Below are 25991 nucleotides of genomic sequence, written 5' to 3' on the forward strand. Positions count from 1 at the left end.
TGTTTCCTATGGATAATATGGGGGTCCCGGGATCTATGGGGGTGTCACAGATATAAGTGATGAGGCCCAGGAGAGGCTTTGTTTCCTATGGATAATATGGGGGTCCCGGGATCTATGGGGGTGTCACAGATATAAGTGATGAGGCCCAGGAGAGGCTTTGTTTCCTATGGATAATATGGGGGTCCCGGGATCTATGGGGGTGTCACAGATATAAGTGATGAGGCCCAGGAGAGGCTTTGTTTCCTATGGATAATATGGGGGTCTCAGGATCTATGGGGGTGTCACAGATATAAGTGATGGGGCCCAGGAGATGCTTTGTTTCCTATGGATAATATGGGGGTCCCGGGATCTATGGGGGTGTCACAGATATAAGTGATGAGGCCCAGGAGAGGCTTTGTTTCCTATGTATAATATGGGGGTCCCGGGATCTATGGGGGTGTCACAGATATAAGTGATGAGGCCCAGGAGAGGCTTTGTTTCCTATGGATAATATGGGGGTCCCGGGATCTATGGGGGTGTCACAGATATAAGTGATGAGGCCCAGGAGAGGCTTTGTTTCCTATGGATAATATGGGGGTCCCGGGATCTATGGGGGTGTCACAGATATAAGTGATGAGGCCCAGGAGAGGCTTTGTTTCCTATGGATAATATGGGGGTCCCGGGATCTATGGGGGTGTCACAGATATAAGTGATGAGGCCCAGGAGAGGCTTTGTTTCCTATGGATAATATGGGGGTCCCGGGATCTATGGGGGTGTCACAGATATAAGTGATGAGGCCCAGGAGAGGCTTTGTTTCCTATGGATAATATGGGGGTCCCGGGATCTATGGGGGTGTCACAGATATAAGTGATGAGGCACAGGAGAGGCTTTGTTTCCTATGGATAATATGGGGGTCCCGGGATCTATGGGGGTGTCACAGATATAAGTGATGAGGCCCAGGAGAGGCTTTGTTTCCTATGGATAATATGGGGGTCCCGGGATCTATGGGGGTGTCACAGATATAAGTGATGAGGCCCAGGAGAGGCTTTGTTTCCTATGGATAATATGGGGGTCCCGGGATCTATGGGGGGTGTCACAGATATAAGTGATGAGGCCCAGGAGAGGCTTTGTTTCCTATGGATAATATGGGGGTCCCGGGATCTATGGGGGTGTCACAGATATAAGTGATGAGGCCCAGGAGAGGCTTTGTTTCCTATGGATAATATGGGGGTCCCGGGATCTATGGGGGTGTCACAGATATAAGTGATGAGGCCCAGGAGAGGCTTTGTTTCCTATGGATAATATGGGGGTCCCGGGATCTATGGGGGTGTCACAGATATAAGTGATGAGGCCCAGGAGAGGCTTTGTTTCCTATGGATAATATGGGGGTCCCGGGATCTATGGGGGTGTCACAGATATAAGTGATGAGGCACAGGAGAGGCTTTGTTTCCTATGGATAATATGGGGGTCCCGGGATCTATGGGGGTGTCACAGATATAAGTGATGAGGCCCAGGAGAGGCTTTGTTTCCTATGGATAATATGGGGGTCCCGGGATCTATGGGGGTGTCACAGATATAAGTGATGAGGCCCAGGAGAGGCTTTGTTTCCTATGGATAATATGGGGGTCCCGGGATCTATGGGGGGTGTCACAGATATAAGTGATGAGGCCCAGGAGAGGCTTTGTTTCCTATGGATAATATGGGGGTCCCGGGATCTATGGGGGTGTCACAGATATAAGTGATGAGGCCCAGGAGAGGCTTTGTTTCCTATGGATAATATGGGGGTCCCGGGATCTATGGGGGTGTCACAGATATAAGTGATGAGGCCCAGGAGAGGCTTTGTTTCCTATGGATAATATGGGGGTCCCGGGATCTATGGGGGTGTCACAGATATAAGTGATGAGGCCCAGGAGAGGCTTTGTTTCCTATGGATAATATGGGGGTCCCGGGATCTATGGGGGTGTCACAGATATAAGTGATGAGGCACAGGAGAGGCTTTGTTTCCTATGGATAATATGGGGGTCCCGGGATCTATGGGGGTGTCACAAGTGATGACACGTTGGGAGATTTTCTCGGCATCCGGCCTTTCTACTCTTCTATTAAGTTTAGCGTCACGGTTTTTTTTACTGTAAATTTGCAGATAATAAAGCGTTTCTCTGATATCGCGTGACATAAAAAATTGCAGCGACCGCCATTTCATTCCCCGGGGTCTCTTCTTTGAGGAAATGATTGGAGGTTGGGGGTGGGGTTGTCACCTCATCCCATTATTCCAGGACAGAATAATTACACCGGTTCCGGGCTGATTGCGGTGATAATTAAACCTTCTCTGCATTATATCATCATCAGGACCTATAAATGGTATAATAATGTAATAAATATCTGTCCTGGATAAAGGAATGTGGGGTAATCATTGTTTTGGGGGGTTTTGAATAATCTTCAGGCCTAAAATCAGCAATGACAGCTATAGGCAGTGACAGGGTTACATGCTGCAGGTCCTCTTTGTATTTGGGGAAGGGGGAGGGGTTGTCTTCTGCAGCCATAAAGAAATAATGGAAGGATGGAGCACGTGGTCACACTGCATTCCTCTTTGACTCGTATAGAATAAAGGGTTCACTTTAAGAGGCGGAGCCCCAGGAGAGCAGGGGGTGGGCGCTCAGTCACGTACTCAGGATCCCCCAGGCCGCACACCACGTGACCCGCAGACAATAGAGCGGAGAGCGCGGGAAACGGAGCGGGGTCAGAGGTGATCGGAAGCTGGGGGGTGTGGCCAGTGCAGAGGCGGGTATAAGAAGGGGCACCCGGCGCGGGGGATACAAGCTGCCATCTTCTCTTCTCACTCAGCGTGCTTTTTCCTGTCAGCGAACACCGACTTACCATGGCCGAGGAACCAGTGCCGCTCCCAGCTGAGGCCGAGAAGTAAGTTTGCGGAGCGCTCATGTTAGGACGGAGCGGGCGGGGGGAGGTGACCGGGGCCTCTTCCCTCAGGTGTCCGGGGGTCTCCCCCCCGACCCGGCCGGCTTCAGTCATCGCTTCCCGCCGCAGTCTAGGCAGGAGGTGGGGCTCTGTGCTCTCCTAGTAACAGTGGGGACATCGCGTGTTCCTATTGGCTGCTCCGTACAGGCCCGCCGGCAGCGCGGCCGCTGATTGGTCGCGGAGGTAGCAGCGCGTGGCGCTTTGTGTGAGGGGTGAGAGGATGGGGACTGGCGCCAATTTACCTCAGAGACCGGGGAGGGGGGGAACCCGCATCACCCCCACTTCCCAATCCGGGTTACCTACTGGAAACGGCCCCCACCTATATGTATATACTAATCTCAATAGGCCGAAAAATGTACAGACCCCCCCCCTCCCCCACTACCAGTACCTCAGGGCTTAGTGACCCCTAATACTGCCCCAATAGTATCCATATGTCTACCAGTGCCTTAGTGACCCCCAATACTGGGCTCTCCATTGTGTGACCCCCCATACTGTCCTGAACCATTATAGGTCTTATCAGTACCTCAGCTGACCCCCCCAATAGTGTTCTTGTACCCCCATTACAGGCCCCCCTCCCCACTACCAGTACCTCAGGGCTTAGTGACCCCTAATACTGCCCCCCAATAGTATCCATATGTCTACCAGTACCTTAGCTGACCCCCAATACTGGGCCTTACTGTAGGACCCTCATTAGTGTCCTAATACCCCATTACAGGTCCCTTCCCCAGCTACCAGTACCTCAGTGTATAGTGACCCCCCCAATAATCTCCTAATACCCCCATTACAGGTCCTTTCCCCCCACTATCAGTACCTCACTGTATAGTGACCCCCAAATTCTGGGCTTTCAGTGTGACCCCAATCTCCTAATACCCCATTACAGGTCCCTTCCCCAGCTACCAGTACCTCAGTGTATAGTGACCCCCCAATAATCTCCTGATACCCCCATTACAGGTCCCTCTACCTCAGTGTATACAGTGACCCCCCCAATTCAGGGCCTTCCAGTGTGACCCCCAATCTCCTAATACCCCATTACAGGTCCCCCTCCCCTGCTACCAGGTCCTCAGTGTATACAGTGACACCCCAATAATCTCCTAATACCCCCATTACAGGTCCCTCTACCTCAGTGTATACAGTGACCCCCCCAATTCAGGGCCTTCCAGTGTGACCCCCAATCTCCTAATACCCCAATACAGGTCCCTCTACCTCAGTGTATAGTGACCCCCTAATTCGGGGCTTTCCAGTGTGACCCCTAATCTCTTAATACCCCATTACAGGTCCCTCCCCCTCAGTGTATACTGACCCCCCAATTCTGGGCCTTCCAGCGTGACCCCCAATAATCTAATACCCCATTACAGGTCCCTCCCCCTCTACCTCAGTGTACAGTGACCCCCAATTCTGGGCCTTCCAGTGTGACCCCAAATCTCCTAATACCCCATTGCAGGTCCCCTCCCCTGCTACCAGTACCTCAGTGTATACAGTGACACCCCAATAATCTCCTAATACCCCATTACAGGTCCCTCCCCCCTCTACCTCTGTATAGTGACCCCCCAATTCGGGGCCTTCCAGTGTGACCCCCAATCTCCTAATGCCTCATTACAGGTCCCTCCCCCTCTACCTCAGTGTATAGTGACCCCCCATTCTGTGCCTTCCAGTGTGACCCCAAATCTCCTAATACCCCATTGCAGGCCCCCCTCCCCTGCTACCAGTACCTCAGTGTATACAATGACCCCCCAATAATCTCCTAATACCCCATTACAGGTCCCTCTACCTCAGTGTATAGAGTGACCCCCCCATTCTGGGCCTTCCAGTGTGACCCCAAATCTCCTAATACTCCATTGCAGGTCCCCCTCCCCTGCTACCAGTAACTCTGTGCTTACAGTGACCCCCCAATCTCCTAATGCCTCATTACAGGTCCCTTCCCCACTAACAGTACCTCAGTGTATAGTGACCCCCCCATTCTGGGCTTTCCAGTGTGACCCCAAATCTCCTAATACCCCATTACATGTCCCTTCCCCGCTAACGGTACCTCAGTGTATACAGTGACCCCCACATTCTGGGCTTTCCAGTGTGACCCAAAATATCCTAATACTCCATTGCAGGTCCCCTCCCCTGCTACCAGTACCTCAGTGTATACAATGGCCTCCCAATACCCCCTTTACAGGTCTCCTCCCTGCTAACGGTACCTCAGTGTATACAGTGACCCCCACAAATACTGGGTCTGCTGGTGTGACCCCCCTAATAGTTTCATAGTACTCCCGTTACAGGTCTACTACTGGTACCTCACCTCCCCCCACATGGCATCTGTTGGGGGGGTTTACAGTACATTGGGGGACCTAGGACAAAATATTTAGTGTCTCCAATGTATGGTGACCCCCCATTAGTGTACTGGAATCTCCTTTGTAGTGAGCATCCCACATTGCCCATTTAAGGGTCCAATATGTTGGTGGTCTCAGACCCCCCAGATTGTGACCCCCCAATAGTGTAATTATTGCTCCATAGTATATGGTGACATTTATTGGCTGATGCTCACTATCCTGGGTACTCTGGTGTTTGGTGGCCACCAAGTAGTGTAATGGTACCCCCACATTAGAGTCCGCCTCCCTGCTAACCTTGCCTCGGTTTAGTTACCCCCCCCATATACTGGGCCTTCTCGTGTGCAGTACCCCCACATAGGTCTCATCCTCCGACTGCTGGTACCTCAGTGTGTTGTGACCCTCTTGCAGCATAGTGTCTGCTGGAGGGGGGGGATTTACAGTATATTGGGGGACCTAGGACAAAGTATTTGGAGGTCACCATAGAGTTCTAGTATCTCCAATGTATGGTGACCCTCCCATTAGTCTACTGGGGCTGTATTGACACCCGGTGTCGAAGTACCTCATCTCCTATGCCAGTTGCAGGGGTCCCCCACCTGATTGAGGGCCCCTAGTTTTAGGATATTGCGCCTGGTATTTCTAGATAGGTGGGCTGGAGGGTTTTTATCTGCAGGAGTGATCGCATGACCTTAGAGGAATGCATGGGATTCTTCCTCTTCGGGGACAGGCAGACATTCTGGTTTTGTGAGATCAAAGCTATGAATAGGAAAGCGGGGGAAATTCTACTTCAAGCTTTATCAGATTTGTTTAGTGGAAGCAGCACAGGTGTGACAAGGCCCCATGACTTCTATATAGACCACAGGTGTCCATCCTGTGGTCCTCCAGCTGTTGAGGAACTACAAGTCCCATGAGGCATTGCAAGGCTGACAGTTGCAAGCATGACTCCCAAAGGCATGATGGGATTTGTAGTTCTGCAACAGCTGGAGGGCCGCAGGTTGGACACCCGTGATATAGACCATGAAGCACAGCCAAGCAACGGTTGAATGTTTCAGACGCAGAGAATATCGGGGTTCCTGTTAGGACACACCATACACTGTACAACATTTTCCTTAGATTTACTAAACCATAGAACTGGGTCAAATATGAACACTTTCACTCTGTAGGCAAGTGGGCGGGGCTTTGCACTACAAAGGCATTTCTAAAGGAAATGTAATCCTTTATATGGCCAGGCTAAAAATTCCAGCTGTCATGGTAACATGGGGAACAGTTTTGCAAAGTTGCTAACAGAATTATGTTGGAAACTTTGCATGCAGGTTTTCTGACAATTTAACTACTTGGTAGTGTATCTGCTGATTAAATACAAAAGATTGGTCTTATACCACTTGTTTTCCAAACCAAAATGCTTTTTTTTTTTTTGAGCAGAGACCCTAGACCAGTGATGGTGAACCCCCAGATGGCACCCTAGATCAGTGGTCCTCAACCCTGGCCTACAGGGCCCACTAACAGGCCAGGTTTGCAATATAACTGAAATACATCCCAGGTGATATAATTTACTGCTCAGTGATTGCAATACTCTAGTCTGCATCTCCCCAAGGTAATACTTAAAATCTGGCCTGTTAGTGGGCCCTGAGGACCGGAGTTGAGGCCCACTGCCCTAGATGTGTTGGAACTACATTTTCCATGATGCTCATGCACTCTGCAGTGTAGTTGTGCATCATGGGAAATGTAGTTCCAAAACATCTGGGGTGCCAAGGGTTTGCCATCACTGCCCTAGAGAATAAAATGATGGGTGTTAATTTTTTTTTTCACACACTATTTGCGCAGGCATTTAAAACACTTCAAGTGTAAGTCCACCCCCCAAAACTAAAATCCTTGCATTTATATAGACCTCCACAATTGAACACAAACTTATCTAGGCCTGTAAAGATTAAATTCTACTTTTTTTTTTTTTTTTTTTTTTTTTAATAAAGCCAATCCCATCTCCAGCAGCGGAAGCTCTGCAGAGGACACGGCGACAATGGCATGAAATGAATGTGGGGGTTTTGTCGCCCATAGACTTACAATGGGGCTTCTGTTGTGTTCTCTGCACAGGGAAGCTGGCGTTGGATTCACTTAAAAAGGGAAAGTTTATTGATTTCTTCTTCACAGGGTTGGATCGTAGCTGCAGAGATTTTTAGTTTTAGGCCTCTTTAACACGGTCTGCCTTTGGTTGCGGACCGTGCTCTGCTCAGCGGGGAGCGATCCGCTGAACCGGCGGATGACGGCTCTGTCTCCGCACACAGGTGTCAGGGCCCTGCTGCTCTCTATGGGTAATCGGATGAGAGCGGACCGCCTGTCCGTTCTCATCCGATCCCCAGGACGGATGGAAAATGGGGTTTCCATCCGTCTGGATTTCATAGACAGGATCGGATATGGGTGTCAGCGGACATGTCACCGCTGACATCCGCTGCTCTATAGGGCTGAATGGGGCATCCAATCAGATTCGCCTAAAAAAACTTGACAGGCAGATCTGATCGGAACACCCGTTTGAAAGAGCCCTTGGGGTGGCCTATGATACCCAATTAAAGTTAATTGATACTAACATGTCACTCCTTAAATTGTGTGGCCGACTCATCTATTTGTTGGGGGGGTGCACTTTTTAACATGGTTTTACCCTTTACCTTCATTTTGATCATTTTTATTGCCATCACAAGGGATGAACATATGTTGTGATAGTATGGGCTTTGACAGGTCCTCTTTGTGGAGAGATCTGGGGTCTATTAGAATCCATCTTTCCTCTGACTTGCAAAGCAGCAGATCAAACTGAGCTTGGCTAGCTTTGCTGATTCACAAGCTAAAATTGGCTTGTAAACCACAAGTAATGAAATTTGCATCACTTCAGTTTGATGGTGGGAGGAACAACATGGCTTCTTGTGTCTGGGGAAGCTGATGCCGTCGGTTAAATCCTTACCAAGCTACCTAATCAGATGGGGGACACCAGTAAAGGGTGGGGTTGATTACCCCCTCCCCCCCACCTGTAAAAGTAATCTAGCATCTGTAAATTGGTAGAGAATCGCCAGCTCTAAAGATGCTGACTTCATGGTTGTAGCCTCAACTTTGATCTGGTATGACTAATTCCAATACCCAGGATGTATATGCATATATGGTGGTATTGAAGCAGTTAAAGCTGATTGATTAAAATACTGACTTCCTACTTTATAGTTTTGTAGTAATGCCGGCTTTATACTCGGCAACCATTGGCTTGTTGAGAACAGTTCTGAAGAGCCTAATTGTAATCTTCATCTTTGCAGAATGGAGGAAACTGAAGCACCCTCAACATCTGCTGAACAAGTTGAAGGGTAAGTACATGGTACCCCATTATAGGAACCCCCAACATGTTACCCCCTCTTCAGGATAGGAACACCCTTACAGAAATGTGTATAAACTTTGCGTTTTCTGTTTTCCAGGATTGAAGATGTGGATAATGAAGCCAAGAAACTCATGGGAGCTGGTAGGAGACACATGGTCATGAAGGACGTCCGTTCTGCCGTGAATGCATTTCAAGAGGCCAGCAGCCTTCTGTAAGAATATTGACATTTGACAAAGTGTTAACTTTATAAAAGAAGTAACAAGTGTCTGTAATACAAATGGTGGTAGTGGAGCACAAAGGAGTGTCGGCTTCTAAGGGTTACCCCCTGAGCAAGTGTTTTCAGTTCATTTTAATTCTTAAACCTGCATACCATAATTGTGATCACTGAACAAGCATGTGGCACAGTGCTTGAAAAATTTGAATTTAGAAGCCATGTTTATGCCTAGCAGGCACTCCCCCCTTCCTGCCCAGGCCAATCTTCAGCTTTCAGGGTTTTCACACTTTGAATGACACATGCAGTCCTACAACACTGTACTCATTTTTTTTCCAGACTGCTTTCTTGTGGTATTTAATCATTCCTGGGCTTTTATTTGCTAAAAATGCATTAAAAGACTAACATTTTGAAGGAGAAACTTTCTTGCACTTCATTGATGTGGCACTGTTGTGTTTTGAAGTCCTGGCTCAGCCTTTCCAGGGGGGAACCTGAGCCCCTGGAGGATTCCTTGCAATATGGTGACAGGCTCAGGGCCACTGCTGGGTCCTGCTGCAGGGAGTCTCCTCCCTCCAGGTCTAGCGATCTGTCTAGGGAGAGAGCCACACGGGACACTTTTGCCAGTGGCTCTGCCCCTCCCACATGACAGCCCTGCATGTGCTTTCATGGTGCTGCCACTCCCCACCCTGGCAACACCTGTCGGATACTGGCTGCCCCCCCATGCTAGCTGATTGGGCTGAAAATTCAGGCCACATTTTCTAGTCACCACTGCAACTGGTGTGTTGAGCCTTGATGTAGCATAAGCTCAATGTGTTCCTCATTCCATTATTAGGAGACCCCTTTTTAAAATCTTTACCCCACCGCTTTCTCGCTGGAATACAAAGACAGTGTGCAGGTGGCAACAAAGTAAAGCCAGAGGTGAAGACATAAAGGTTAAAGGTACTCTGGTTTTAAAACGTGTTGCAATAAGGGTCATGAAATGTTTTTTAGTAGGACTTGGATCATGCGGGGGGGGGGGGGGTTAATTCATCTTTTCACACAAGGATGGGGTTTAGGAGTTGCTCTATTAACTTTTGAAGCCTTGCCAATGATTTCCCTGCACTGGGGTTAACTTTGATAAAACTGGAGTACAAAATCTGGTGCAGTTTTCCACAGTAACCAATCCGCTTCCAGGGTTTACTGTCAAGCTTAATTGAACAATCTGAAGCTAGATGCTGATTGGCTCTCATGACCAGCTGCACCAAACTTCGCACTCCAGTTTTGGATCCAAACTCTGCATTGGCCACAGCAATCTGGAGTGAAATCACTTTGGCAATTTTGCATGTTTGCTCTAAAGCAGTGGTCCTCAACCCTGGCCTACAGGGCCCACTAACAGGCCAGGTTTGCAAGGTAACTGAAATACATCCCAGGTGATATAATTTGCTGCTCAGTGATTGCAGTACTCTAGTCTGCATCTCCCCAGGGTAATGCCTAAAATCTGGCCTGTTAGTGGGCCCTGTAGGCCAGGGTTGAGGACCACTGCTTTAACGGACCCACTTACTAAATTCAACCCTAAGGTATAGTAAGTTTACGCAAGTATAAAAATTTCCCCCCCTTCTGCCCACTGCCGCTCATAAAAATTTGCTCACCTGGCTCCCGGACCTATTGTGTCCTGTCACTAGATTTTAGAGCAATTCATTTTGAATACAGGAAGGGGTGCCCTCATACCAAACAATGACCAGAAACTTGGTTTAAGATTCTGATCAGTTTTGCACTTCTATACATCTTCTTCTAGCTTTGAAATGTACATATTATATCCTTCAATCTCTTGTTCTCAGAGGGAAGAAATATGGTGAGACAGCAGACCAGTGTGCAGATGCCTTTTTCTCCTATGGCATGGCTCTCCTGGAGCTGGCACGGTAAGCATGCACTGTTGGCCTTGCTGAATTAAAACAAGAACTTGATTAAAACGAATTCTGAACTCCAGGATAATCAAATTGTCTACAAGTATTGCACGATGGGTGTTCCTGTACAAGACATGTCACTGTTGCTGCCTTCTTGGCTAGGGTGACTGGTTTTGTCACCATCCCCCACCTCTCCTGTAGGTAGACCAGTTGAGTCACTTTTTGCACAAACTAGGTATACTATAGTGATGTCACTACTGCCTTACCGATTTGCAGTCCTGGCTCAGCCTTTCCAGGGGGGAACCTGAGCCCCTGGAGGATTCGTTGCAAGATGGTGACAGGCTCAGGGCCACTGCTGAGCCTGTTCAGAGTGGCTGGGTACTGCTGCAGGGAGTCTCCTCCCTCCAGGTCTAGCGATCTGTCTAGGGAGAGAGCCACACAGGGGACACTTAGTTTGAAAAATAAAAGTCCATCCAGTTCAACCAACACACTAATGGAAAGCCTCCATATACACAATCCTATACCCAGTTGTTTCCATATGCAATACTATGTGTTTGCAGAGGTGTGCAGTGTATTTAGCCTTTTTGTTTCTGCCATAGAATACACTTGACTAGTGTTGCACCCAGAGTTCAGCTTTTACCTCCATAACCAGGCCATTTTGTGCAATACAGCACTGTTGCACAACTGCACAAATGTCAGTTAAAGCAACGCTGTAATTTATTTCCCACAAATGGAGCTTTCTTTTGGTGTTAATTGATCACCTCTGTGGGTTATGTGCATAAACCCGGCAATTATGAAAACAATATTGCTTTCTGCTACAAAAACTTCATCAATTTAGGGCAGTATGGTTGCATGTGTTTGGTAAAAAAAATCCCATTAAGCTCATTGTGTAGACACTATAACTTTTGCCGAAACCAACTATGGGATATATTTTTTTTTTTTACTAGTATTGGCAGTCAGCGACTTTTAGCAAGACTGACATTGCAGCGTACAAATCTGACACTAAAGCCCCGTACACGCGTACCGATTGTCGGCCGTCTTTTGTCCCCGGGCTGTCGTGTCCGCTGAAAAGTGCAAAAGACTTCACACAAATTTTGTCCACTGACTGCAGAAGTGATGTCATGTGATGGTTAACTTTCCCTGTTTTTTCTTTTCTGAGCATGCCCTGTCTTGCAAATCTGTTTGTCGGCCGAATTCTGTACTGACTGGCGAACAATCGGCCGTTCTGGTGTCGGCATACAAAAATTTTAACGCTTGCACGACATTCTGTTCGGCCGAAAGTGCGCTGTTGGAAGCATCATACTAACAAGCCGAAAAAAAAAAATCGGTCGTCCGAATCTTTTCGGCCGACAATCTGCACGTGTGTACGCGCCTTAACTTTTTTGGAGACCAGTGATACTAGTGATCAGTGCTAAAAACATGCACTCAGTGCATGGATGACACTGGCAGGGAAGGGGTTAACACCAGGGGCAGTCAAAAAGCAATCTGCCTCTCCTGAACAATTACAAGGTGCAAGTGAACATCTGGTCTGTCAGACCTGCTGTGTCCAATCACAGCAGGAGCAAGTCGCCAGCAGCGCATGCGCACCCCCAGACCCATTGCACAAAATCATACAGATTCATGATTTTACACAGGGGAGCTGCCCTGCTGCAGTGTAGACACATGGGGCAGTCCAGAAGAGGTTAACAGCTAAAATGTCTCTGCTGTCATTTTATCTCTAATTGGACTAAACCTTTTTCTGAACAGAATGGAGAATGGTGTCCTGGGAAATGCCTTGGAAGGGATCCCTGAGGATGAAGAGGAAGATGGTGAGAAGGATGATGACCCTAAAATCCCCAGTGCTGCTAATCTAGATGGTGAGATCTTTATCAGCTTGCCAATTCTAATAAGCTAATCACTGCAGGTTAAACTGTGCTGCCAAAAAACGGATTTCCTCCAATTCAGTCTCCATAAGAACATAAGCTAACTCCACCAAAGGTCTTCCCTCTGCCTTGCATTACCCCCCCCCCCTGTAGATCTGGAACAGTTTGTCATTAACTCCCAACACTGGACTACCAGATGCATGTCCTGGATGACAGATCTCAGCCCCTTCCCAGAGCCATCTACACTGTTAGCTGAACATCAGGATGTAGATTTGCTTGTAATGTACCAAAAACATCCCATCCACAGTAGTCGGGTTATAAAGTGAGTGGTTGCTATAGAGGTCGGGGCTGCATGCTTGGCAATTAACAGTTGCACAAGTTGAGGACCTTATAACTGCGTTTTACAAGAGAATTAAAACCTGCACCCTTAGAGCCCTAAATCTGCAGTTTAATAAGACTGTTAAACTCAATTTCATTACGGGACACATCAGCATTATAGTTGCCCTCAGAGGACCGGTTCTATCTGTAGCCGCCCCCTCATATCAAAGTGCAACCCCCTTGCAATGTGCTGCTGGGTAGAAGCTGAGCGTGGCGTCGTGGACCAGAGGGCTGGAATGCTGAGACCAGGGGAGGCAGACTAGGGGTGCTGCAGCTTTAGAGAAGTGCATATGTTGGAGTTCTGTCCTCTGCTGAGATGGGGGAGGTGGCAGAGACAGGCCTCTCTGGCTGCAGAGGAGTTCTGTCCTCTCTGCTGAGACAAGGCCTGGGGGTAGGTGCAGGAAAGGTCTAAGGGCCACATGAAATGGCCTGTGGGGGCTGGCTTTGGCCTTTGTGCCTTGTGTTTGACCCATGTGGATTAAGAGTAAGGAAAAACCGCTAATGCTTGGTCAGGAAGATTCCCCCTCAGAGCTATCGGATATTCCTAGACCAGCAATATACAGGATTTAACTATTTAAAGCACCATATTGCTGTATTTAACAATGGTTAGAACTAGAAATGTAAAATTTCTTGTGGCTTCAAACTGCAGCTTTCTGCAGAAATCACTCTAGAAATTGACTCTAGATGTTGTCGCCCCATTTTCCTGAGGGAGGGGTAAACTACTTGCTGAGCAGACAATAGGGAAACGTGCTGTAATGGTGAACATGGGTTATAAAGAAACTAATTCTAACAAAGTTTATTCAAGACCAAGATAGCAGTGATACAAACACTCAGACAGGTATTACACAAAGCATGAAAACAATAAACATTTTAGTGTTGGATGTATATTCAATAGGCTAACCAAGGTTCAAGCCCTATGCCAAAGTCAACGGTCTCACGGACCCATGCTGCCCATATCTTGCCAACCTTTTCAGACAAATCCATGCATGTTAATATGGAGGTAGGGCTGTGTTCACTAAGGTTTTCCATTGATGGACAGTTATGGTGGCTTATTCTTAGATGTACCATCTGTCTAAGGCCTAGGAGGACAAACTATCAACTGTAGGAAGTACAAGATGGAGCCCACAAGGAAACTGGAGCCTTTCCCCTGCAGTGCCCCCTAGTGGAAGATGTGCATATGTCTCAATCTGCATTGAGTGCCTGAACTGTATTCCAGGATTTGCTTGTCAGCTGAGAACCTGCATTCATTTAGAACTTTGCCTAAAGTCTCAAATCTTTAGTTTTGTTATATATAGTTTGAATACCATATTAATGCATTTATTGTAAACATTCCATTTTTCCAGGAAAAACAAAACTTTCAGTTTTTTTTAGGCCTATCTAATTAGAACTAGCTACCATGGTGGACTAGTCCACATTTCAGATCTTGAAACCATAGGGCCCTACCCTGCAGGCACAAAGGTTGGTTTGTGTTCTTTGCAAATACAATTATATTCCCTCCCCCTTTAAGGTAAATGCAGTTCGGTTGAGCTTTCACTGAGCTCCTTTATGCCCCTTTGCTACCCTCCTATGCACTCTCCAGTTCCAATATATTGTGAATTGATACCAAAATGGAACTGCATATTCCAGTTAGCCTTGCATTTATATAGCTAGCATGTTTCTGGGCACTAAATCTCTTATATAGGGCTAATGTACCTGGGCTCTATGCCTCTTAGAAGAAAAAGTATCTTGCTTGTTCTAGAAGCATTGCAGATCTTAATCTACCAGGAAACTCAGATCCTGACTTGCCCTGATCTTCTCCTAGATTATGATGCATGGTTTTCTCTACCCCAGTACATGTAAGTTAATGTAATGCTTTACAAATGGTCACCTTCCCATCAGTAAAAGCGAGGGCTTTTTCTCCACAACTTTTAGAGAAAGAAAGGGAGCAGTTAAGAGAGCAGGTCTATGATGCCATGGCTGAACCAGAGAAGCCTGAGAAATCGGATGCAGAAAAGCCTGAGAAATCAGATGCAGAAGAGGCCAAGACTAATGGAAATGCAGAGAATGGTGATGTGGAGATGGAAGAAGTTGACAAGTCATCTGAAGACAAAGGCTCTGAAGAGAAAGCGAAGGAAGAAACCTCTGACAAGGTGGATGAAGGTGAGAAGAGTGCTGCCGTGACTGAAGAGAAGGGTGATGCTGGCAAGGCTCCTACTGAAGAGAAGAGCACAGAGGAATCCAAGGGTGAAGACGAGAAAGTGGAAGAATCCAAGGGTGAAGACGAGAAAGTGGAAGAATCCAAGGGTGAAGACAAAGTGGAAGAATCCAAGGGTGAAGACAAGAAAGTGGAAGAATCCAAGGGTGATGACAAGAAAGTGGAAGAATCCAAGGGTGATGACAAGAAAGTGGAAGAATCCAAGGGTGATGACAAGAAAGTGGAAGAATCCAAGGGTGATGACAAGAAAGTGGAAGAATCCAAGGGTGATGACAAGAAAGTGGAAGAATCCAAGGGTGATGACAAGAAAGTGGAAGAATCCAAGGATGAGAAGAGTGCAGAGAAATCTAAAGATGACGATGAGAGCAAAGTTGATTCAAAGGGTAAAGAGAAGAGCGCAGAAGCCACAGAGAAGACAGTAGAGAAGAGCACAGAATCCAAGGTAGAGAAGAGTGCAGAAGCCGCAGAGAAGGTGGAGTCCTCTGAACCTCCCTCAGAAAAATCTAAACCCCCTGCTGAGAAAACTGAGGCTGCCAAACCCCCAGCCGAGGAGACCGCTTCAAAAGAGACTAAGGAGCAGGACACTAAAGCAGAAGATGGAGCTGAGCCAATGGAGGGTGAAGAAGGTAACTGAGGGGGATGTGACATTTCTGGGTGTCTGGAGGTGAAGATGGCCTTTTTTCCTTTCTTCCTAATGCCTGCAGAACCCTAAGTTACAGGCATGGCTAATAGAAAACTGATGTCAGCCGATGGTCTGGAGAGTTCCTGCACCTGAGTCTGAAGTCAGAAGTCTGATCACTACTTCATCCAGCCTGTGGTGTTGGTGGCACAGCGGCTGCTCTACTACACATAGCCTAGTCTGACACTGCATGTTCATTACACTCAAGTCTGTTCACTTCATAGCAATTTGTGTCTAAACCAGTCATTGCTTTTTTCAGAGGGAGATGGTGCTGAATCTGAAGATGGTGAAGAGAATGAAGGAGGTGAAGAGAACGAAGGAACAGAAGAGAAGGTAAAGTAACTCCAACTTGTCTAGCACTTGACCTACTGGATTCAGTTCTTGTTAGCTTACAGTTGATGGTATCTTGTATGCATGCACTCATACTAGAGGCAATATGCCGCATTTATCTTGCATGCATGCACCCCCCCTCCATACTAGACTTTACCTTCCAGCATATCTTGGAGTGCTGGAGGAATCGGATAACGCAATCGGGACCTGACAAGCTCCGTGGTGTTTTTGCAGCATGATCTGGATTTGTCAGTTGCCTAAAGTCCAGTTGGCATATTGGCTTTAAAGCTGTACAAAGGAACCCAATGCAATATACCTAACAGCATTTATCTTGTGTGCATGCACTCCCCCCCCCCCCCCCCCATACTAGACTTTACCTTCCACCATTCCTTGGGAGTGCCGAGGGGAATCCAGAGAATACAAGCAGGACCTGGCTAGCTCCATAGTGATTTTGCAGCATGATCTGATTTTTCAGTTGCCAAAAGTTCAGTTGGCATATTGGTTTTAAAGCTGTACAAAGAAACCCAATACCCCCCCCCCCCCCAAAAAAAAAGCAATTAAGGCCCTTTTCACACTTTGATTTAATGCCTGTGTAGTCTGAGGTTTATGGGCCTCAAGTTGCATTAGGACTACTTTGAAGTCACAGATATGAATGCTACTCATTGGAAATCATGGGGTACGACTTGCCATGCAAGTTTGCAGTCCTAAGTTGACCAAATGTGAAATGGTCTTAAGCCACGTCAATGTCACGTCTAAAGTGCAATATAGAAATCGGAGCACATAACTAACAGAAGTTGCATACTCCATGTCGTTATGTTATCCATAAACATTTAAAAATGGCTCTAAAAAGGTCAAAGTAGGATTAGAAATCCACCTGCCATCTTTGATGTTTGCATCTTAAACTTCAATAAAAACACTGTGAAAGGAATAGAACAATTCCATATGTACAGTGGGTATATTGAAGAGTATACAGGTGTCTTCTGACTTGCACCCCCTGATACTGCTTGTCTCAACAAGCCACCTCCAAAATATGCTATAAAAGAACATGTCTGGTTTCCTTGTCACCCCCTCCAAAAACAGTGAGGGTGGGGGAACCATACCAACTTGGCTATGAGGCTGATGGCATCATTCCTAGTCCTTAAGGAAACACTGGAGGCAGGAGTTCTAGTCAGTAAACTTGAACTGTTCGGGTGCTATGTCCCCCCCTCGACAAAGCACTGAAAACAAGACAAACGCACCCAGGTTGCACTATGTTTATGCTGTGTGATCTTGTCTTACACCAGGTGGTTATCCGTAATGTGTAACCAGACTTTCTGTCGCTATCTTACAACGAATTTGTATTGTCAATTTTTTTTTTTTTCATGGCATACCTTTTTTGAATAACGAATTAAATAAAAAAAAAAAAAAAAAATTTGCCACTAGACTTATCCTATGGTCTGTCTTCCCTGAACTACCAGGGAGACAAAGCAAAGAGTAAGGTGGGAAAAGGTTGCATTCTGTAACTTTATGCCTACCTGCCCCATATCAAACGTGGGGTTTTTATTATATAGATTAGTGGTTCATTAACTGTAATCTGTAGGTTAGACAACCTTGTCCAGGACAGTAAGATTTTCTTGGGAAACAAGTATATGCATAGTCATCTTGACAGGAGTGTCAGGTCAGATTCCCAGGAGACCATTTTTGGGATTGTAAAAATTGGTTGGGTAAGCCCAGTGTGGAAGAAAAGAACCAACTTCCTCCTGTTTGCTATACAGTGCAGGGATATAGCTGGCTTCTCTATTTAGAGATTGGGATGCCAGGTCTAATTGGAGTTGACACCATGCTGGTTCAGATATGGCCACAAGGAAGCCTATGGAAGAGCAGTAAGCTTATCCTGCCAGGCTGTGGTTGCTGACTGGTCATCTTTAGAGATGGCACAAAAATGTCAGCCAATGGAAGAGCAGTAGGCTTATCCTGACAGGTTGTGGTTGCTGACTGGTTATCTGTTTAGAGATGGCACAAATGTCAGCCAATTCTGCACTATCAATGATGGATCTTAAAAGTGGACTGATGTCTAGCATGTGTGTTTTGATGTTCTCTTGGCACCAAAACAGCAAGACATGTTTATGATTGGATCACCAGGTGAAATGACAAAGCCTAAATACCACCACCTTAAAGTTCAAGTAGCCTTTCACTTAATGCTATATAGCTGTGCTGATGGTATTGATTTGACTTCAATATGACCTAGTCTGAGCCTTGCAAATGCTTGACAAACTTGACCAGAATACTGCATCTTGTAGACTCTTACTGTCTAGCACAGCACTATGCAAAGTTCTAACAAGTCTCTTTATTTCTAGGAAAATGATGAGGAAGATGTTGACAATCTGCAACTAGCCTGGGAGATGCTGGACCTTTCCAAAGTTATATTCAAGAGGTAACTCCTATGCTGGTCAAACAATGTGATCATTATTTTCAATGGTTAACTTCTAGTTTGCTTCTATTGCATGTGCAAGTTTGTTGGGCATCTCAGCCTTTGGACAATAAGGATTACTTTCGGAAAGCAGAAAATTTGATTGTAAATGTATTTGCTTGCAGGCAGCAGAACAAGGAATCCCAGCTGAAGGCTGCACAAGCTCATCTCAAGCTTGGAGAAGTCAGCATAGAGTCAGGTGAGATTATTGAATCTTTCCAAATCTAGTTTTGTTTTACAATGGGATGTATGTATAATAACATTACTACTTCCTTTAATAGAGAACTACAGCCAGGCAATAGAAGATTTCCTTGCATGTCTGAACATCCAGAAAGAGCACTTGGAAGAGCATGACCGACTCCTTGCTGAGACCCACTACCAGCTTGGCCTGGCCTACCAGTACAGCAGCAAGCATGATAGTGCCATTTCCCACTTCACTCAGTCCACTGAGGCCATAGAGAAGAGAGTTGGTGAGTACAGTGGTGCTAAATGTTGTTTGAACCCCCCCCCCCCCCCCAACTGACTGCAAAGCAAACTGACCAAATTGGACCTGGAGATGTGACTTGTCTGCTTGTTACATATAAAAATCACGAGAATGGGACTAGTGTGTGGCACTGTAGCCCAAGGGCTCATCTTGCCTCCCCCAATTGGGAATATTGAACTCCACTTCAACCTCTTGCTCTCCATGTGTGCATGGTAGCCAAGAAGCTTTAACTTCAGCTTGTTCAGTTTCTTTTGATAAAAACTTGGAAGCTGCATTTCTATGCAGAGCTGCCCCATATTGTGCACTCCACTTCTAGGATGTCAAACCCACAATAGCAGGGCTGAGCATCACTTGCATGTCATGGTCCTGTTCATTCCTGGTAGAATGCCCGCTGAAAGGAGGGATCGGTTTCACTGTACCTGCTAGAAGATGGATTTCCAGACTGACCAGTGGGAGTAAAAAAAACATGGCACCTGTGATTAGAAAAGAGAAGCCCCATTGTCAGTGGGAGGATTGTTGCCCCATGATTGGTGTTGGTGGAAGGAATGGTCTTGGTGTCTGTGGGAGGAACAGTGCCCCAAGAACCAGAAAAAGGGCCACATCTGACCCATGGGCTGCAGTTAAGAGACAAGTTAGCTGGAAGACTGCAGGAAAAGATCTATAGAGGTTTAAAACACCAGGGTGGGGGCTCAATTTGTCTTGGGTTATACCTTGATTACTGGACCACTGTGTGTGATGCAGACTCCTCTGTATAGGTACAGGCTTGGCTGTTGGTACTCAAACTGACCTAACCAAACCTTCCCTTCATTTCTGCAGCTCTGCTCACAGAACAGTTAGAAAAAGCTGCTGCTGAATCCACTGAGGAGCTTAAGGAGATGGAGGAATTGAAGGGACTTCTTCCAGACATCAAGGAGAAGATTGAAGACTCCAAAGAAGCACAGAAAACTGCAGATGCAACAGAAAAGGCACTTAAAGAGACTTTGGTAATTGTAGCTCTAAACACTAATCAGGTTGTAGTATAGCTATTGTCATGGCAAGCTATTAGAGCTGCACCATTGTGTATAAAAAAAATCTCAATTCAAGATCTTCGGCATTTCCACTATTCCATGCAGGTCTGTTCTCTGCCTGCAGAGTTTGTCACAACCCTGCGCTGAGATGGAATGAAACCATATATCATTTTGTTTTAGATCAAAGGGAGCAACTTTCTGACATTTGTTGCTCACAGGTGAAGGTTAAATTCAGTTATCTTTGCTAGAAAATTACTTGGAACCCCCAATCATTATAAATTTTAGCAGAGAATCTAGAGCAGGGATCTCCAAACATCAGCCCTCCAGCCTTTGCAGAACTACACATCCCATCAGCCTTTGCAGAACTACACATCCCATGAGGCATTGCAACGGACATTCACAGACCTGACTAGGCTTGATGGGAATTGTAGTTCCTGAACTGAGGGCCGTAGTTTGGAGAGCCCTGCTCTAGAAAATAAAAGGGCAGTTGTTGCAATTTTTTTGGATTGAAAAATCCACAATTTTTTGATGTGAAAGATGTCTCTCTGAATAGTGAGTCATCTTCTAAGCAAAAACATAAATCTTCTTATTTTGTCCAGAATCGTGCGGCTCTACAAGCTGGTAAAGTTGACTTCATTCTAGAAAACTTTTTTGCCTTTCAAACAGGTTGTACACTATTGTGCAGTATAATTGCAGAACGGCCCTGAAAATCTCCTTTCCGCGTTCCCTGCCAAGCCAGGCTGCATCTTGACACACAGCATGGCTGAGCCCTGTATTGTCTGACCGCAGCAGGAGTCAATGGTTCCCACTGCTCAGTAAAGCCTGAATTCAAGGACTGTACAGGATGTGGTGTCAGAGTAAAACCCTCTGCTGTTAGAACCACTTGGATCTGCCAGCTTAGTACAGGACATTAAAGTCTGCAAACCACTCATGTGAATGGTGTGCATACCTCATGTGGCCCCTGTCGCACTATAATGCCCCCCCCCCCCCCCACCATGGCTGCATCTTTGTAAAAGTCTACAAAGCTGCATGCTCATCACATATAGTCAGCAAGGACATGAGTGGTGCTGTTAGGAGGGTGCGAGAAGCATGAGGTATTAGCTATCTGCCCATTTCACAGCGCAGGCTCTTGGCTGTCACCACAGCAGCTCCACTAGTTGTGATTTTTGGGGTTCTGAAAAGATCAGTGGGGTAGACTTAACCTAACAATCTGTAGCAAAAAATCTGTTGCAGCTCTGCATGGTAACCAATTGGCTTGTTGAAACTTTTGATTGGCTACTTTGCAGAGCTGCATCCCATTGTGCTCACCAGTCTTGGTAAATTCTCCCTTTGTCGTAATATCGGAGGCAAAGTTCTACAATCAGCCACAATGCCACAGATTTCTACTTTTGTACCAGTTTACAACAGCGTGGCACAAACTGCAAATCTTTGTCCCCTGATGTACACCTTAAACTGTCTCTTTAGATTTTTTTTTTATATTATCTTTAGATTGGAGGATCATCAGGCTTCTCCCAAGAGAACGGAAGTACTTCATCTGCATCGGCTGTATCTGCATCAGCTGTCACTTCATCATCTGTAAGCTGCTGACTTTGTTTCATTGCTATGCAATGCTTTGACACATGGACAAGCCTCTGACTGTCTTTCTGCCCCCTTAGGCTCCAGCAGAGAAGAATGGGGACAGCACTGTACCTGTTACAAACTGCGTATCTGACATCTCACATCTTGTGAGGAAGAAGGTAGGTTGGGATCCTTTAATGCAGTATCAGCTCTCAGTACCTTGTGCCAGAACTGTATTGGAACTTGTAGGCAAAAATGACCAGTGCTGGTCTCCTGTAACATGGCTTTACTTGGTGCCAGTAGATCTGCATTGGGCCCATGAAACATGGCTGCGCTCTGTAAATCAAGGTGTTTGGCAGTATGCATCTTCCTGGGGAATCCTGTGTTGGGCCTTTATGGTTCTGCTCACAGGTTCAGCAACAACGAATGGAAGTTACAGAATTGTATCGGCCAGTGATGAGGAGCCCTTGCTGTTCAGTTGGCATTACATCCTCCAGCTAGGCCCATAATTATGTATTGCAAGAACCTGTCCAGCCCATGACTCATCTGGTTCTGCAGGTGTAAATGCAGCACTATTGATGAGGTGCAGCACTATTGAGAGGTGTATGTCCTTTGTAAAAAGTTGGCCCTCACCAGGGTGACAACTCAATCCTGCTACTAAACAAAATCCAGGCTGCATAGTAAAGGTAATAGTAAATGGTACATCTTTGGAAGATGTTATGAATAGAATGTGCCTCTACTATGCTGGTGGAGCGCTCTGCTGGGAAATCTCGACCCACATGTAAGGTGGAGAATTAAGGACTTTATGATTCTCTATAGTGGGCATTAACCTTGCCTTACTGACCATGGCAGCTCAAAGGTGGGCCTTTTTCAGTGTTGCCACATTGCATCACTTGGTTTTTTTTTTTTTTTTTTGCAGGGGATGCTTATCCACCCAATCAACTTGGCCAGTAGTGCAGGCTCCTGATCACTAACAGCCAAACGTGATCAGGAGACCCATGGAATGCCCCAGCAGGGAAAGGGGTTAATGTGAGGACCTTGTATCCATAATTGTAGGATAAAGGCATAACATTTTTACCTCTGTAAATTTACTTGTGCATGTTGCAGAAGTCTGACACGGATGTACAGACCAAAAGTTTGGACACCTTCTCATTCAAAGATTTCCTTTTCATGACTTGTAGCGTTACACTTCAAGAGGAGTCACCTGAAATGGTTTTCACTTCACAGGTGTGCCCTGTCGGGTTTAATAAGTGATTTCTTGCCTTATAAATGCGGTTGGGACCATCAGCTGTGTTGTGCAGAAGTCAGGTGGATACACAGCTGATAGTCCTACAATAGACTGTTAGCTGCTTTTTTCTTGCCATAATAGAAATTCAAGTACAGGAAAACGAGTGGCCATCATTACTTTAAGAAATGAAGGTCAGTCAGTCCGAAAAATTGGGAAAACTTTAAATTGTCCCCAAGTGCAGTCACAAAAACCATCAAGCGCTACAAAGAAACTGGCTGACATGCGGAGCGCCCCAGGAAAGGAAGACCAAGAGTCACTTCTGCTGCGGAGGATAAGTTCATCCGAGTCACCGGCCTCAGAAATCGCTCAGATTAGAGACCAGGTCAATGGCACACGGAGTTCTAGCAGCAGACACATCTCTAGAAGAACTGTGAATCCGGCCTTCGTGGTAGAATATCTGCTAGGAAACCACTGCTAAAGACAGGCAACAAGCAGAAGAGACTTGTTTGGGCTAATGGACATTAGACCAGTGGAAATCTGTGCTTTGAGTCCAAATTTGAGATCTTTGGCTCCAACCACCATGTCTTTGTGCGACGCAGAAAAGGTGAACGGATGGACTCTACATGCCTGGTTCCCACCGTGAAGCATGGAGGTGTGGGGGTGCTTTGCTGGTGACACTGTTGGGGATTTATTCAAAATTGAAGGCATACTGAACCAGCATGGCTACCACAGCATCTTGCAGCGGCATGCTATTAGTTGGACCATCTATTTTTTTTTTTAACAGGACAATGACCCCAAACACACCTCTGTGTAAGGGCTATTGACCAAGGAGAGTGATGGGAGCTGCGCCAGATGACCTGGCCTCCAGTCACCGGACCTGAACCCAATCCAGATGGTTTGGGGTGAGCTGGACTGCAGAGTGAAGGCAAAAGGGCCAACAAGTGCTAAGCATCTCTGGGAACTCCAAGACTGTTGGAAGACCATTTCAGGTGACTCCTCTGAAGTGTGACACTACAATTTTCATCGTCATGAAGTAAAGAAAACTCTTTGAATGAGGTGTCCAAACTTTTGGTCTGTACTGCAAGACTATATAGTAACTGGCTAAATTTTCAATGCAGAAAGCATGACCTTTTTTGGTAGCTCTGGGTGATCGGCTGTATAATTTGACTCGACATAACTCTTTCCTTCCAGAGGAAACCCGAGGAGGAGAGCCCACTGAAAGAGGCCAAGAAACCAAAGGCAGAACCTAAAGAAAACGGCGCTGAGAATGGGTCTGGTAATGGGGATGCTGTGGTGCCAACGAATGAGGAAGTGGAAAAGGCAGAAGAGGTGAGCTGGGTGGGGCCTGTACATTTTGGTAGTGTTGCACATATCTGGGCTATTTACTAATTCTAATTTTATGATTTCCACCTGCAGGCAGAGAAGCAGACACCGATGGAGACCACAGCAGTGGAGAGTTCTGCATGATGCAGATACCCTAAAGGGACTTTTTGTATATAAATTGTATTTTTTCCACTTTTGTTCAAAGCATCTTTTTGTAAAAGAAAAATAAAGGTTAAATAAAAAGTTAAGCTTTCCTTGTTGACTTGGTGGTGGTCTGGAATCATGATCTGCATGAGGGATTTTTGTTTAGACTTCAATTTTTTTTTTTTTTTTAAATCCCAACATGAGATCCTCATCCACAATATGGTTATGCTGCCATCTTCAGGTGATTTGACACTGGCAAAATATATAGGAAATGGTCTTAGCTAGGCAAGGCTTCCAGTGTTAACCATTTGCCAACTGCCTAACGACAATTTATGTCGGCAGTCAGCCCCTCACAGGCAAAGCGATGTAGGTTTACGCCGCTAGCCTGTGAGGCTCTAGGGAGCGAGCGTGCACCGCTGGCAGAGCGCTCTCACTCACGGAGCATCCCCCCGCGTGGACCCGATGTCCGCCAGGCACTCACGATTGTCCGTTACAGAGGGAAAAAGGCAGGCGGCTAATGTAAACAGCCGCCTGTCATGCTCCCCTGTGTAAGAATTGAGATCACATGGTTCTGCTATGTAGGACCATTGATCTCTTTTACACCTCAAGCCTCATCCAATCAGTTAGAAGCACGCCCCTAGGGACACACTTGACCCCTCCTTCTGTAACAAAGTTATCTCCTTCCCTGCCAGTGTAATTTTTACAGTAACAGTGCATATGTGTAGTACTGTCGCTGGTAACCCCAAAAGTGTCAAATGTCAGTCAAGGGTCTGATCTGTCTGCCGCAATGTTGCAGTCCCACAAAAAAAATCGTAGATCGCTGCCATTACTCGTAAAAAAAGACAAATCTTTCCCTAAGTTATTAACCACTTAAGCCCCAGAAGATTTTACCCCCTTCCTGACCAGGGGGTATTTTGCGATTCGGCATTGCGTGACTTTAACGGACAATTGCGCGGTCGTGCGATGCTGTAAACGAATTTGACATCCTTTTCCCACAAACAGAGCTTTCTTTTGGTGGTTGATCACCTGTGCGATTTCTTTTTTTATCATGCGCTATAAACAGAGCGTAAATTTTGGAAAAATTGCAATATTTTTCACATTTTTTATATGAAATTCCCCCAAAAAGTAAAAATCTAAATTAACATTTTCGGCCAATTTGTTTTATGCTACCTATGTTTGGCAAAAAAAAAATCGTATTTTGATTGGTTTGCGCAAAATTTATCGTGTTTACTAACAAAGGGAAAGATTTTTTTTTTATGCGTAATGGCAGCGGGCTGCAATTTTTTTTTTGCGGTACTGCGGTGGACAGATCGGACCCTTGACTGGCATTTTTGGGGTTACCAGTGACATTACTGCAGTAATCAGTGCTATGCATATGCACTGTTACTGCAAAATGACACTGGTAGTGAAGGGGTTAACTTTATTTGAGGGAGGGGCTGTGTCTCTAGGGGGTGATTCTAACTGGCTGTAGAAACAGTGATCAACGGTCCTACATAGTAGAACCGTGTGATCCGTTTCTACACGGGGAAAATGACAGGCGACATGTTTACACTAGCCGCTCGACTTTCTCCCTCTGCAGCAGCGATCGCAGAGTGACCGGCGGACATCGGGTCCGCCGGTCACACACGGGGGGTCCGTGACCACGCGGG

The 25991-nt window shown here is 46.3% G+C and overlaps 1 protein-coding gene across 1 annotated transcript; it reads left to right on the top strand.

Moving 5' to 3' along the window:
* Positions 1 to 2661: 2661 nt before the first annotated feature.
* LOC309562263 (histone-binding protein N1/N2-like) lies at positions 2662 to 24446 on the top strand. The gene is made up of 15 exons (XM_082266382.1): positions 2662 to 2895; positions 8555 to 8602; positions 8711 to 8824; positions 10642 to 10722; positions 12454 to 12563; positions 14859 to 15767; positions 16080 to 16153; positions 18487 to 18563; positions 18725 to 18798; positions 18881 to 19069; positions 19900 to 20066; positions 21579 to 21665; positions 21746 to 21826; positions 24067 to 24204; positions 24292 to 24446. Exons 1-15 carry the CDS (start codon positions 2855 to 2857, stop codon positions 24340 to 24342), a joined length of 2241 nt encoding a protein of 746 aa, XP_082122508.1. The 5' UTR covers positions 2662 to 2854; the 3' UTR covers positions 24343 to 24446.
* The last annotated feature ends 1545 nt before the right edge of the window (positions 24447 to 25991 follow it).

This window comes from Pelophylax lessonae, assembly GCF_965119305.1.
Source record: "Pelophylax lessonae genome assembly, chromosome: 8".
Classification (NCBI taxonomy): domain Eukaryota; kingdom Metazoa; phylum Chordata; class Amphibia; order Anura; family Ranidae; genus Pelophylax; species Pelophylax lessonae.